Genomic DNA, 14557 nt, shown 5'->3' with positions numbered 1-14557 from the left:
GGGATCTCCCTATCCGCAGGGTAGAACCCCAGGAGGTTGCCCGAAGGAGACACGATGACGACTTGGAAAACGTCATACGCCTGAAACTTGAAGACGAAGCCCAGTTCGAACATGATCGACGAATGGAGGAAGATTTCGAGGCTGAGGGGCAAGAAATTGCAAGGCGGCACCACCGGTCCATGGAAAGGCGATTTCGTCGGCCATCACTCGACAGAGGTAGGCTCTTCCGACCGATTCCGCCCGAGACATACGAGGAGGAGGCGGCTCGGGACTATATGAGAGAACGGGAGCGTCCGGCACGCACCCATTTTGACAATCCTTTCGATCCCCTTGGGCGAGGGACGAGGCGAAACTCTTTTGGCTATCGGCCGTAATATGTTCCTTTCTTTAGTGGTCGAATGTTCGAGACTGAGACTGGCGGCATATTGTATTCCCAATCAATTTGACAGAAACCAGTGTAAATCGTCGATATCAGAAAGATTGCATTCAGAATGACATCCAAGCTAAAGACCATCAGTCAGAGTGAAGCAGAGTTGTCAGAGCAACAGCGTCCCACAAGAGGGCAAGAGGGCAAATAAGTATCAGTAACGGCCAGGTTTCGCCAAGGTTCGTGCCTAAAGAAGCAGTCGAGTCGACAACGCGAGTGCTTGAGTGCCCGACGTGAGGCGAGCAGCTCCTGCGGGTGACCCGACTCGACGGCTTTGCAGATGCAGAATGCGCGGGGGAGGAGTCTCCGTGGACGTGGGCGAACACCAGCCAATGATGGCAACCGAATAGCCGGTCATTGGCCCATTGTGGAAAATCTGCCTTAGGGATTCAATAGTTGCGCAGACGACAGCGTGTAAGACGTGTTACCGACGGGTGAATGTGTTTGCAGGATCCGAACGTAGGGTACTCAAATAGGTACAGATAGATGGAACTGATCACGGCATCAATTAAAGACCCCTGGCAAGGATGGACAGGGACGAGGTTGTTTGTTTAGTGGGGGTTCGCACTGAGGCGCCGCACCCCTGCTCTGAGGTGTCTAGATGTGGATGACTCAGCAATCAATATGGCCCCTCCTTCCTCATCTAGCGCGAAATTTACACACTCGACGCGCTGGACACGCGCCTCCCCAGCGGTCACACCTGCTGCGACTGGTCAATCAGCGTCGAAACTTTCCCTCCTGGCTGCCTGCGACAAGGGAAGAAACGCCTTCCACCTGCGTCCGCCACGATAACCGAAGACAAATGTTTACACTCAATCCCCTTGGATGCCGGCTGGAATAACCAGCCTCTTCCATCTTCGATCCTCGCCGATACTCCGCCGAACCCTTCAGAGAGCCGTTCAAGTTGCCCATGTCCACATCCCGGGCCTCTACCCGGACCTAGATCCAGATTCAATGTTGTCTAGAGCCAAGAAGGCCTACGAGGCCAACGCGCCTCCACCTACCAAGAACGACCTGGCCAAGCAGCTCTTCCCCTCGAGCAGTCCGAGTGCCACACAAAATGGCAACATCATGAGCCAATTCCAGAGGACAAGCCAGCAGGCCTCCTCTGCCGCCGTATCGGCGAGGACCGCGGGGAACCCGTCGACGACCACGAACCAACCGAGGCCACCGCCTGGCCGCACAGCCAGTGTTACACACTTTGCGAGCAGCAGCCGATCTGCTTTGGACTCTATACCACAGCCAAATGGCAAATCTTTCGCTTCGCTATATTCCAGATCAGATTCTTTTCGAGACGAGCCAGACACAGCTGTTGGAAACGACACGCAAAACAAAGCCAAACCCGCAGTCTACTTTGCCGAGGACGATTTCAGCGATGACGACCTTCTCGACCTTGACTTTGAGGCACCCGCCGCTCTGCCTCCGCTTCCCAAACCCCAAGTCAAGGAGGAGACGAAAGCTCCCCGGCCGCAAGTCACCGAGCCAGAGTCCGGAATACCCTCGACCCAACACGTGCCCTGGTCATCATCACCTGCTTCTCACTTCGTTCACCCTAAGCTCAGCCGCGAGAACTCAAATCGAACGGCGTCTACCGAGACCTCTCTGAAGCGCGAATCACCGGACCAATTGGATTCCCTTTTGCCTCCGCAGCCAAAGAAGCGTCGGCTTCCGAAGAGTTGGAAGGTCGAAGAGGAGGAGGACGTCATAAAACTGGATGAAGAAGATGAGCCTGAAGTCTCCATGTGGGCGCCGGGTGGCGTCACACCCGCTCCCAAGAAGAAGAAGGAGACTTGGAACATGACTGCGAGTGCCCTGAAGGAACAGAAGAAGCAACTCAAGATTCAAGCCAAGAAATCCGCCGATGACGAATGGAGCATGGACGAGATCCGGAAAGAGGTCATGCAAAGCAATATGCCCAAGGTAAAGGCGACTGCGATCGCATTGACCAAAGAGCAAAAACACGTCCAGAATCTTGTCGTAAACAAGGGCCAAAGCGTTTTCTTCACAGGTCCCGCAGGAACCGGCAAGTCTGTTCTGATGAGATCCATCATCACGGAGCTGAAGAAGAAATGGGCGAGAGACCCGGAAAGGCTGGCTGTCACGGCGTCTACCGGTCTTGCAGCATGCAATATTGGAGGCCAGACGTTACACAGCTTTTCTGGAATCGGACTCGGAAAGGAAGATGTTCAGACTTTGGTCAAAAAGATTCGACGCAACCCGAAGGCCAAGAACCGCTGGCTCAGGACGAAGACACTAATCATGGACGAAGTGTCCATGGTCGACGGCGAGCTATTCGATAAGCTTTCCCAGATCGGGAGGACCATCAGAAACAATGGCAAACCCTGGGGTGGTATCCAGCTTGTAGTCACAGGCGATTTCTTTCAACTGCCTCCTGTTCCCGACGGCGACAAGTCAAGGGATGCCAAGTTTGCATTCGAAGCAGCGACGTGGAACACGGCTATTGACCATACCATTGGGCTGACGCAAGTCTTCCGACAAAGGGACCCAGGTAAGTCATGCCGAATCTTTTTTTGTTGAGCAACACTAATGAGTGGCAGTTTTTGCCAATATGCTTAACGAAATGCGCCTTGGACGGATCAGTGAACAAACCGTCCAGGCTTTCAGGAAGTTGACTCGGCCAATCGTATCTGACGATGGACTCGAGGTGACGGAACTATTCCCTACCCGATGGGAAGTCGAGAACTCCAACCAAGCTCGCCTGCGCAACCTTCCTGGCAAACCCCACAGATATGATGCCAGCGATGGCGGAGACGCAAATGTGCGCGACAAGCTGCTCCAGAACATGATGGCGCCCAAGACCATCGAACTCAAGGTAGGGGCTCAGGTCATGTTGATCAAAAACATGGACGACACGCTTGTCAACGGGTCGCTGGGAAAGGTCGTCAAGTTCATGAGCGAGGGCAGTTTCGAGTCCTGGACCATGCCGGAGTATGGATCCGATGTTGACGTGGACTCGGAAGACAAGGCAAAGAAGAAGATCAAAGCCTTCAGTAGGGAAGTTGAGGAAGCGACCAGCGGAACGACCGAATTCCCAGTCGTTGAATTTGCTGCGGTGGACGGGACAACGCGCACTATTCTTTGTGTCCCCGAAGACTGGAAGGTCGAAACACCAACGGGAGAGGTGCAAGCCAGCCGTAGTCAGCTACCTCTGATCCTTGCTTGGGCACTTTCGATTCACAAAGCGCAAGGTCAAACGTTGGAACGCGTCAAAGTCGATCTCGGCAAGGTCTTCGAGAAGGGCCAGGCGTACGTTGCGCTCAGTCGAGCAACCTGCCAAGACGGTCTACAGGTACTGCGTTTCCAGAAGGACAAGGTTATGGCTCACCCTAGGGTCATACAATTCTACAACAAGCTGTACAGCGCCGAGGTGGCCGTTGCCAAAAAACCACCGAGTATGGCCGACTTTTTACACAAAGAAGATGACGCGAAAGAGAAGAAGAAGAGCCAAGGTCCTAGCTCGAAGTCCCAGTCATTTGTGAGAAAAGGCGTTGAGGTGATCGATCTTGATGATGAAGAAGAGGCAATGGCGAGCTACGGATACTAGGCCGCGGACTGGGAGCATATTATTAAAGCATTGGTCGGCGTTCAGGCAGGGTCTTGCAGGCTGCGCATGTCCCGAATAGTCCCGTCATGGAATGGTAGGTCGGGATCATGGTCTGGACATAGATACCTAGAATTGAAGTTGGAGACGCCTCGGTGTTGGTAGTCTTTGGAGGCAGGGAAATACTCTGCTCCTATTTTGAAGGCGATTCTAGGACATAATGAGACTCAATGGCATCTCGTTTGTGCAACTTGAGGGACGCGATCATTGGTTGACTCGGAAACTTCCAAGGAGGTGAACTAAGGCAAAGAGGAGCAGGCCGATCGCCAGGGTCAAAGTGCAGAAAAGGGAGTGCCCATGTTTGTGGCTGAAGATTGACAGGTATTGGGATCTTGCTGGCTGTCCGGGTTGACGAATTCAAGGGACGTGGTAGTACAGCAGATGCTCGACTCTGCCAAGGGATCTTGCTCCACTGAGGTACCTGATGAGCACTGACCCCAATGCACTAAAAAGGTACCTTGCGACGGGAAGCTTGCGCCCATGACGTTCGTCCCGTCTGTTCTTACGGCGGCAGTAGCTACCCGCCACCGCCAATCGATCAATCATAGCTGGACCTACCTACCCCCCGTGACTTTGCAGTGTGGCCTGGAACCTGTACCTGCACCTGCCCCGGTCGCCTACATGCCTTTTATCGATAAGCATTGGGCTAGGGAAAAAGTGAAGGTAACCTAAACCCAGTCAGTGAATGTGTCCGAGGGGGAATTTGGGGGAAAGAGCTATCTGGTCCCTCATCACGACGCACAATTATCTCCCAACCTCAACCACCCGCTGACCGAATCTTGCGATCAAAACCACCAAATCGCCTCCCCATACGACGCGCGAACTACGCAAAGCCATCATACCATCCTTATTCCCGCCAATATCGTCTGCCACAGAGCCCGAGGCGGACCCAGTGCGGTGCACTCTGTTACAACCCACGACTCGGAGCATTTGGGCGCTGTGACGCAGTTGTCACGATGGAGTTCATAGGCCTACAGATGCTGGTGACCCTTCGCCAGCCTGAAGGCACCATGCTCAAGGGCACAGTCAGCGAGATTGAACCTGGCGCCAGTTTGACTCTGGCTAACGGCAAGCTGCCAACCCTCTTCACTCCCAAGGAGCCATCATGCTAACACCCGCCTTCGCAGTCTTCACCATGGGCACAAACCATTGGATCCCCAGAATAATGATCGATGCGGCCAACATACTCGAGCTGTCCGAGTACAAGGAAGAAATCGCGCCCAACACCTTCACCGCGCCGGGCATAAGTCCTGTTCCCGCCCCTGTCGTCACCCAGCCTGCGCAACCTGTCTTTGCTGATCCCGCAATCCTTAGTATGGGGAAGCGGCCCGGCTCTGGTATTATAAGCGGCAGCGACAGTCAAGTCCTTCCTGAGGTGATACCCCAACCAAACGTGGGCATTGCAAGGGACCCTCAGCCAGGACAACCTGGGGTTCTGCCTCCCGTCCATCTGGCGATGGCATCGAGAAAAGATGAGGTAAATATCGGCCTCAGCGAGTCTTTGCAGGAGTTGGACGTGGATGAGCCGACACCCACTGCTGCAAGACATTACGCCGCTGGAGCTTCTGTCGCGCAGGATGCGCACGAGGCATCGGGTCCGTCGCAACCAAAGAAGAAGAACAGGCGCCGTGAAAAGGCAAAGGCCCCAAGGAACGGCACTGCCGAGGAGAATGCGCAGGAAAGCACGCCGTCCCGTGGCAATCCCGCCAATCGTGGCAAGGGCTGGAGACAGACGCCCATCCTGCAGAGCTCGCCCTCATTCCAACCCTTCAATTCACTCAAGCGCGGAATCAAAGGCAAGAAAGACCTCCCCGAAAATGGCTGGGCATCCGAAGACGTCACCGAGGAAATGGCGGAATTCGACTTCGAAGGCAGTTTGGCCAAGTTCGACAAGCGCACCATTTTCGATCAGATGCGAAAGGAGGATCAAGTGGACGAGGCCGACAGACTGGTATCGCACAATCGCAAACCTAAGCCCGGAACCGCAGGCGGCAAGAATCTCCACTACACAGAAAACGTGCTCGACATGCCTTCCTCAAGCTCAAAAGCGAACCAGGATTTCTGGAACAGCGAGGCTGATGACGCCGTTAACGGAGGCGATCGGTTGAGCGGGCGCGAGGTCCGAAGCGCTCAGGGTAGTCGGAGGGCAGAGAGCAAGCCAGGGGCTGCAAGGAGGTCGCAATCTCGCAAGGCGAGCGCGCAGCTTACTAGCCAGCCCCTGAATCGCATGAACTCCAGCGTACGTCTGAACAGACAGCCCCAAGCGTTGCTTCGTCAGAATAGTTCACAAAGCATTCTTAGTACTAACACTCTGCAGCATGGGACCCAGCCCGGCTTCTACCTCTTGCCATCAAACCGACGTCTGGAAACCGTCTCCGCTCTACAGATGCTCAATCTTGAGAACATAGCTGCAAATGAGATTGGGCTGACAGAAGACATGATGACGGAGAACGCGGGGCGAGGCATAGCAGAAGTCACCTTGACTGCGCTCGAAGACCCGGCCATCCAGGTACGACTCGGCACAGGCGGGGCTAATGCACCGACCGAGAATCCAGTGGCAGCTGCCACTGTTGTTATGCTAGCCGGTAACAACAAATCGGGTATCCGGGCGATTGCCGCGGCTCGGCATCTTAGAAACAAGGGGCTTAATATCCTCGTTTGTGTTGTTGGCATCGAGCGCGAGCGGGACTTGCTGGAAGACATGCGGCAGCAAATCCGAATCTTCAAGAACTTTGGAGGTCGCGTGCACACCAAGCTGGAGTTGTTTGAACAGCTCCGAAAGACATCTTCGAACCCGGCAGCCTCAGTAACCCTCATCATCGATGCCCTCTTGGGCTTGGCAATCTCGTTTGAGGAATTGCGAACTGGCGACCAAGCCACCGTCTACGAGCTGATTGAATGGGCCAACCGCAACGAAGCGTTTGTTCTTGCGGTGGATGTGCCAACTGGTATCGACCCGTCGACTGGAAAGGTCAGCATTATCGATGGTGGCCGTCTATATGTCAAACCCCGATACGTTGTCGCTATGGGCGCACCGAAGAAGGGGTTGCTCGAGGCGATGGCCCCGGTTGAATCGGATCCCATCAGTACCCAAGTAGGAGGGGCCGTGGCAGAGGACAACGACTGGAAGCTGTTCATTGCTGACATGGGTCTTGGTGCTGCCGTCTGGAAGAAAGCTGGGACCAAGATCCGCAGAGGCATCGACTTTGACAACAAATGGGTGCTGCAAATGCGGTACCAGCCAATCTTGACGCAGGAGTAAGCGATAAGGTCTTTTCGACGACAAAAGTGGAAATCAAAAGGAGCAGAGGTTAAGCTGCTTTACCTCAGGAACGGAACTACAAAAGCGACACTTCTTCATTCAAGTTACTGCATTATTAGGGCGTTTTCGTCCGCCCTTGGTTTGGAGGACATCATACATGAAGGAAAAGGAGTTGGGGCTCATCAATCATGCATCCCGGAAGGCGACAATGACCTTGCATGATATCTTAGCAGCGCGTGATACCGACATTAACCGGTTTCTTTCAATCACACTATTACTTTACTACATCTCATCTCTTGTTGGTGCTCTGACGACACGCATTAGCCTGCTTTACAATGTATGTGATGCTAACTGATTCTGTGAACTGGCTTACAGCGCATCACTATTTAACCCGCACATCTTAGTGCCAGACGTCGCTTTCTTGGCACACCTTGGTCTCCGCCATATCCAAGCCAGGTGGATATTGGTATTAAGTTGGAATATCTGATACTCAAACACCTGTTCAATACTGCATGGCAGCCTTGGTGATCCCAGACGACGACTGGTCAAAACTTCCATCTAGGTCCCGCAATCCAGACGCAACGTTGAATATCGCATGCCCATTGAAATTCAAGCAGAGGTAACCTAGGGGCTGGGAGCAGCCAGCTTTCCTAGCCTGGGCCATGGGTTCTCCCACCGTCACGTTACCCTCCCTCCCTCCGGATCGATGTTTCCTGTGTAGTCGAGGTAATAAGCGTAAGGCGACATTAGTGTAGGGCAGCTATTTTGGGGGCCGTAAAGGGTTGCAGGGCATAGCATCGATGGCGGGCGGGTTAGTGCTGACGGCTCATGGAGCTGAGCGAGCTCTGCTTGCTTGCTTCGGACATTGGCGGGGGTGGGGGCCGGCCGGAGGTGTGAGAGAACGTGGGGCTTATCTGGACAATCCCTGGGTGATATCAGGCTGTGTTACTGTGCGGGAGGAGAAGAAGAGGGATGGATCACGATTGTTTTCTGGGACGTATTTTTTTGGGCGAGGATAATGTGATCAGGCTGTCAATGAGGGAGGAACATGGCTTTGACGGTATGCTGTCATGATGCGCGTCTCACGGTCCGGTGCCGTTTCCGGGTTGGCGGAGTTGTGACGGCGTTCGTATGGGAGATTGCCAAGGTAAGGCTGCATCAATTCAAGACGCGAGTGTTCACACTGGAGGCTTTGAGGGGGGAGGGGGGAGGGGGGATGCCAAGGCGATGAAATCAAAAGCGCGGTATCCCAAATTCCCAGATCTCCTGGCGGGAAAGGTTCATACCTCCGTTTGTGTCTGGAATATCTCCAATAATGAGCACGCTTGCTGTGAAGATCGTCTAGGGGTGGGTGGCCTGGGTTCGGTCGGATTTCAATTGGTGATGCTACATAATTCCTCGAGTTGCTCATTGTTCTTTTCATTTTTGCCCATATAATCTAGTATGACCAGTGATGTTTGGTCAAAATATTCTCACCTTCGACTTGTACATCTACATGCCCCACTTTAAAAGCCATATTTTCTGGGAAGGTCGTGAGGTCGAGTCTGTCGGTCTTTTTTTTTTTTCTTCCCGTCTCGTCTGGTGTAGAATTTGTGTTCTCGGGAGTCGGCAGAGGCTTCGAGATCTCGGCGGAACCGCTGCGGCCTGGAGGCGCAGAGGTGTGGGCAGCAGGCGCGATGACGGGGGACTGCTTGCTAGAACGTCTGGAAGATGGGAAGGAAGTGGCTGAGTAGAAGGGCAGAAGCACATCTCTGGTCAAGATAGCAGCGTTAAGCGCTGGAGGTGGGCGAGGATGCGACGGTGGTGGAAGGGTTCATGGTGTAAGTCGGACGATGCTGGTGGAGGCTGTGGGCTCGCCAGCCTGCTGGGGAGATATGTGCCATATCGTCACTATGGTGCGAGTGCCCCTGCTAGCTTACCAGATTCAGGCCCAAGTTTCGAAACGAATTTCTAGCATGGTTTGCTGTGTCAATTGGAGAAGCCCAAGAGTTTAGCTGTGGTGTTTGAGTCTGTTGACTCTGGACTCTCTTGAACCACTTACACACGAGTGTATGTCAGTGTCAGGTTTGTGTCGAGGAAACAGGCAACGAGCCAGGAAACATCATTAGAGAGAAGAAAAAGCAGTACTCGATCCAATGACTGGCTCAGCGGGTAGACAAGCTTCTTTCTCATCATCATAAGGCTGGGCTGCTGAGACGAGATGGTGTGTGGGGGTGTGCCACATTGCAGTGCTACGGCATGCACAGCCAATACATGGCCCCCAAACATGCAGCGGGCTGGTGAACCACACGCGAGCGATCTTGCAGGCAGCGTGCTTCTCTCCCCAGCCGTGTCTTAGCTTGTCCGTACCGGCGGTTTGGACGTCGGAAGAGAGGCATTGGCGGGAGGCCAACGGGCAGGGCTCCGGACCGCTGCAAAGAATCGATTCCCACGTCGTATTATGAGAGTTGTATAAGAGATCGTGGCCGTCGCATGTCTGAAGCTGGATGCAGCACCGGCGTGGCATTCCTTCTTAAAGGCTCAAGCGCGAGAATAGCTCTTACGAGTCTCTCCTGAGCGCTTTCAAGCACGCAGCACCTGCAGCCACTAGTAGTCGCATTCTTCTAGAACAACGAACAGACGAACGACCGTAACCAACACGGTTGTCGAAAAGCATCTCGGACCGGCCCGCCAAGTCACGAGACTGGCGGCAAACCAACTTCAGATGAGCTTCAGGTCCGACGTGGTCGAGGTGGGCTCCGATGCTGCCCAGTCTCACGGGTAAGTACGACTTCTTGTCCAAGAGCGGTGCTGACAATGACGAATAGACAGACGGATACGTCCAGCCACGACCACAGCCTGGCCCGCCGCAGCAACAATTGCCCGACCAATACCTGGCTGCAGGAATCGTTCTTGCAGACCGTCAACAACGCGGAGCGAATTGCCGCCGGCGGCCCCCGCCCCGGAGTGGGCATTTTCGGGGTCGGACTGCTAGATACCCACATCAACCGTACGCCGACCATGCACTCGGCGCGCGACGCTCTTCCGGCATTCGACCACGCATCTGCGCCGACAGCCCCGAGGTACCTAGGCTGGCGGCAAAAAGTGGCAACGTGGCCTGCAGCTAGCCCATCAAAGAGGATAAACGATCGCAAGTTGTCTGTTTAAATTGGGGCGGCGACTGCGGCGATGGGTGTGGTTGCTCAAGAATTTCGGGGAGTGAGCAACCGGCGATGACTCGCCTCCAGGGGGGACCCGTTCGTTCTGGGACTGGAACAGGCATGGCGGGTGTAATGGTCCGTTTTGTTTGCAGCAGGCAATAAGCCGGTTGTCGCTCGTTTGCCGCCGCATGCATCAACCAACAGTCGCCTCCGTTGAGTTGCTGGTTGATGTGTATGGCTTGAAATTTTTTTCTTCGTCTGAGCTGGGATGAGACTGCGGCGTCTTGTCGGATCCGCCGCTCCTTTGGTCGATGTGTCGCAGAATAAACAAAGAAATCGCTCGCTACTTCCGTTCGCCCTCTGCTCTCTTTCTTCGCCGCCGCGATAAAACATAGTTGCCGTAGTATCAAGGCAAGGAACCACAAGTCTTGAGGTTTCGGAGCTGAGGCGACTTTGGCAAGAAGCCCAGAAGGGGACTCTGTCGAGGGGACCGTTCGAAATGTGATCTCTCGGTGAGGCGAAGGTGTGCAAATTGCCATTTCAATAAAGCTCACTAATGCAAAAAGACGATAAGCGTAAGGTACGGGAAAGCAGAGAGTCGATGTGGGGCATCCATGCCGGATGGGTAGGCATGATTGGCATGTACCTACCTGCCTAGGCTGCAGGCTGGCGTCGTGGCCGTGGTGTCTGCTGTGCTTAGACACCTGGAGTGCGTGAGTGTCTGTCTGCCTACGGGTCCCTCAAGGTCAGCAACCAAGCAAGAGTGGAAGCTTCCAACACTTTCCACTGCCCTGACGACACCTGAATCATAGAGCTTGGGCCAGATACAGAGCCTGGATACCTCCATTATCTAAGCCGCCGAAGCCACCGGAGACCACTTAATCCGCCCCACTCTATGATTTCATTGGTCGCCAGGGACCACTTCCCAGCGATTGCCGCCTCCCGTCACCTTTGCTGCTGGCCTTTACGTGCACCTAGTTCTCCGAAAGCAAAGCTTCCATCTGCCTCTCACCTTTATCTCCGTGATCCACGACTACCCTTTCTCCATTACCACACACGCAAGGGGATATAAACCATTCCCATCAGTCCCTTCCTTCCTGTGTTGAACCCATTTGCGGACAACACACGTATTGACAGCTTCTCCCCCACACCGCTGACGATCCCACCTTCCCACCTTCACCTCAACAGCCGCATACGATCCGAATCCGTCAAACACACAAATCGTCACGATGGCTCCTCCGTCGGAACAGCCCGCCGAGCACAAGAAGGTCAACCTTATGTGAGTAAAACTCGGCTTTCTCTGCCTCAGTGGCATACTCGAACTTGGAAGGAGCGATGCTGACTATGGTCACCAGGGATGCCTCCGGTGCCGAGGTCAAGGATGTTTGTCTCCCCGCCTCCCAGCTACCTACGATCCATTCCGCAAGCTGCGGCGATACTGACTACCAAAAACAGCAAGATGATACCGCGACCGCTATTCTGAAGAAGAAGAAGAAGCCCAACCAGTTGATGTACGTGAGCTCTTGGTGGCGTGGGGTAACGTTCAGAGCACTGACTGTGGAGCAGGGTTACCGATGCTGTGAACGATGACAACTCCATCATCGCTCTGTCCGAGAACACCATGGAGGCTCTCCAGCTCTTCCGTGGTGACACCGTGCTTGTTCGCGGTAAGAAGAGGAAGGACACCGTTCTCATCGTACTCGCCGACGATGAGCTCGATGACGGCAGTGCCCGCATCAACCGTGTCGTTCGCCACAACCTGCGCGTGAAGCACGGTGACATGATTACGATCCACCCTTGCCCCGACATCAAATACGTGCGTCCTACTTGTATACACCCTCACATTGGAGCGGGATACTGACTCTTTCACAGGCCAAGCGCATTGCCGTCCTGCCCATCGCTGACACTGTCGAGGGTATTACCGGATCCCTCTTCGACGTTTTCCTCGCCCCCTACTTCCGCGAGGCCTACAGACCAGTCCGCCAGGGCGATCTCTTCATCGTCCGCGGTGGTATGAGGCAAGTAGAGTTCAAGGTCGTCGAGGTCGACCCCCCCGAATACGGCATTGTGGCCCAGGATACGGTTATTCACTGCGAGGGCGAGCCCATCCAGCGCGATGAGGAGGAGAACAACCTGAACGAGGTCGGCTACGACGACATTGGTGGTTGCAGAAAGCAGATGGCCCAGATCCGTGAGATGGTCGAGCTTCCCCTGCGTCATCCTCAGCTCTTCAAGTCTATCGGTATTAAGCCCCCTCGCGGTGTGCTTCTCTACGGACCCCCTGGTACCGGTAAGACTCTGATGGCGAGAGCTGTTGCCAACGAGACCGGCGCTTTCTTCTTCCTGATCAACGGTCCCGAGATCATGTCCAAGATGGCCGGTGAGTCCGAGTCCAACCTTCGCAAGGCGTTTGAGGAGGCCGAGAAGAACTCTCCCGCCATTATCTTCATCGACGAAATCGACTCCATCGCGCCCAAGCGTGAGAAGACCAACGGTGAAGTCGAGCGTCGTGTCGTTTCTCAGCTGCTCACCCTCATGGACGGCATGAAGGCTCGCTCCAACGTTGTCGTTATGGCTGCCACCAACCGTCCCAACTCTATCGATCCCGCTCTGCGTCGTTTCGGCCGTTTCGACCGCGAGGTCGATATCGGCATCCCCGACCCTACGGGCCGTCTTGAGATTCTTCAGATTCACACCAAGAACATGAAGCTCGGCGACGATGTCGACCTGGAGCAGATTGCCGCCGAAACCCACGGTTACGTCGGTTCTGATGTTGCTGCCCTCTGCTCTGAGGCCGCCATGCAGCAGATTCGTGAGAAGATGGACCTCATCGATCTCGACGAGGACACCATCGATGCCGAGGTCCTTGACTCTCTCGGTGTTACCATGGAGAACTTCCGCTTCGCCCTCGGCGTCTCCAACCCCTCTGCCCTGCGCGAGGTCGCTGTTGTCGAGGTTCCCAACGTTCGCTGGGAGGACATTGGTGGTCTCGAGACCGTCAAGGCCGAGTTGCAGGAGAGCGTCCAGTACCCTGTCGACCACCCCGAGAAGTTCCTCAAGTTCGGTCTCTCCCCGTCTCGTGGTGTCCTGTTCTACGGACCCCCCGGTACTGGTAAGACGATGTTGGCCAAGGCTGTCGCCAACGAGTGCGCTGCCAACTTCATCTCCGTCAAGGGACCCGAGCTTCTCAGCATGTGGTTCGGTGAGTCTGAGAGCAACATCCGCGACATCTTCGACAAGGCCCGTGCCGCTGCGCCCTGCATCGTCTTCCTCGATGAGTTGGATTCCATTGCCAAGGCCCGTGGTGGATCCGTTGGTGACGCTGGCGGTGCTTCTGACCGTGTCGTCAACCAGCTTCTGACTGGTAAGTGCTGAAAACAGATCTTCAGTCTAAATGAATTGCTTGCTAACTTCGCCACAGAGATGGACGGTATGACCTCAAAGAAGAACGTCTTCGTCATTGGTGCTACCAACAGACCTGAGCAGCTTGACCCTGCTCTGTGCCGTCCCGGCCGTCTGGACTCCCTCATCTATGTCCCTCTGCCTGACCAGCCCGCCCGTGCTGGTATCCTGAAGGCCCAGCTTCGCAAGACCCCTGTCGCCGGCGATGTCGACCTCGACTTCATCGCCTCCAAGACCCATGGCTTCTCCGGTGCCGATTTGGGCTTCATTACCCAGCGTGCTGTCAAGCTTGCCATCAAGGAGGCTATCACCGCCGACATCCAGAAGACCAAGGCGCGCGAGGCTGCTGGCGAGGAGGCCATGGATGAGGACGAGGAGGACCCCGTTCCCGAGCTTACCAAGCGTCACTTCGAGGAGGCTATGCAGATGGCTCGTCGCTCTGTCAGCGACGTTGAGATCCGCCGGTACGAGGCTTTCGCCCAGCAGATGAAGAACGCTGGCCCTGGCGCGTACTTCAAGTTCCCCGAGGGTGATGCGGCTGCCAGCCAGGCTGCCAACAACTTCGGTGATGCTGGTAACGATGATGACCTCTACGACTAAAGGGTGGGCTAGGATAGATTGCCACTTAATGCTGGCCGGCCTTGTATTTTAGTTTTTTATTGCGCTCTCCGATACATCTACATCATCGAATGACCAGATGATGA

General features: G+C 54.9%; 4 protein-coding genes across 4 annotated transcripts; all 4 read left to right on the top strand.

Moving 5' to 3' along the window:
- Positions 1–1381: 1381 nt before the first annotated feature.
- pif1-2 (ATP-dependent DNA helicase PIF1) lies at positions 1382–3992 on the top strand (the record flags this gene model as incomplete). Its single annotated transcript, XM_066150850.1, has 2 exons — positions 1382–2936; positions 2986–3992. The coding sequence occupies 2 exons, from the start codon at positions 1382–1384 to the stop codon at positions 3990–3992; spliced, it is 2562 nt and encodes an 853-aa protein (XP_066009895.1).
- A 1013-nt stretch (positions 3993–5005) lies between these two features.
- On the top strand, positions 5006–7311 carry edc3 (Enhancer of mRNA-decapping protein 3; the record flags this gene model as incomplete). The annotated part of the gene is made up of 3 exons (XM_066150849.1): positions 5006–5099; positions 5177–6288; positions 6367–7311. 3 exons carry the CDS (start codon positions 5006–5008, stop codon positions 7309–7311), a joined length of 2151 nt encoding a protein of 716 aa, XP_066009649.1.
- A 2704-nt stretch (positions 7312–10015) lies between these two features.
- CGGC5_v001558 (uncharacterized protein) lies at positions 10016–10458 on the top strand (the record flags this gene model as incomplete). Its single annotated transcript, XM_032034638.1, has 2 exons — positions 10016–10071; positions 10119–10458. The coding sequence occupies 2 exons, from the start codon at positions 10016–10018 to the stop codon at positions 10456–10458; spliced, it is 396 nt and encodes a 131-aa protein (XP_031886465.1).
- A 1222-nt stretch (positions 10459–11680) lies between these two features.
- Positions 11681–14453, top strand: cdc48 (Cell division control protein 48; the record flags this gene model as incomplete). The annotated part of the gene is made up of 6 exons (XM_032034637.1): positions 11681–11730; positions 11807–11834; positions 11907–11962; positions 12018–12267; positions 12324–13815; positions 13873–14453. The coding sequence occupies 6 exons, from the start codon at positions 11681–11683 to the stop codon at positions 14451–14453; spliced, it is 2457 nt and encodes an 818-aa protein (XP_031886468.1).
- Positions 14454–14557: the final 104 nt, after the last annotated feature.

This window comes from Colletotrichum fructicola (genome assembly GCF_000319635.2).
Source record: "Colletotrichum fructicola Nara gc5 chromosome Unknown KSG_Nara_v1_contig01, whole genome shotgun sequence".
In the NCBI taxonomy this organism is placed as follows: Eukaryota; Fungi; Ascomycota; class Sordariomycetes; order Glomerellales; family Glomerellaceae; genus Colletotrichum; species Colletotrichum fructicola.
Note: the sequence above shows the minus strand (reverse complement) of the source record. Positions and strands in the feature narration are given on the sequence as shown.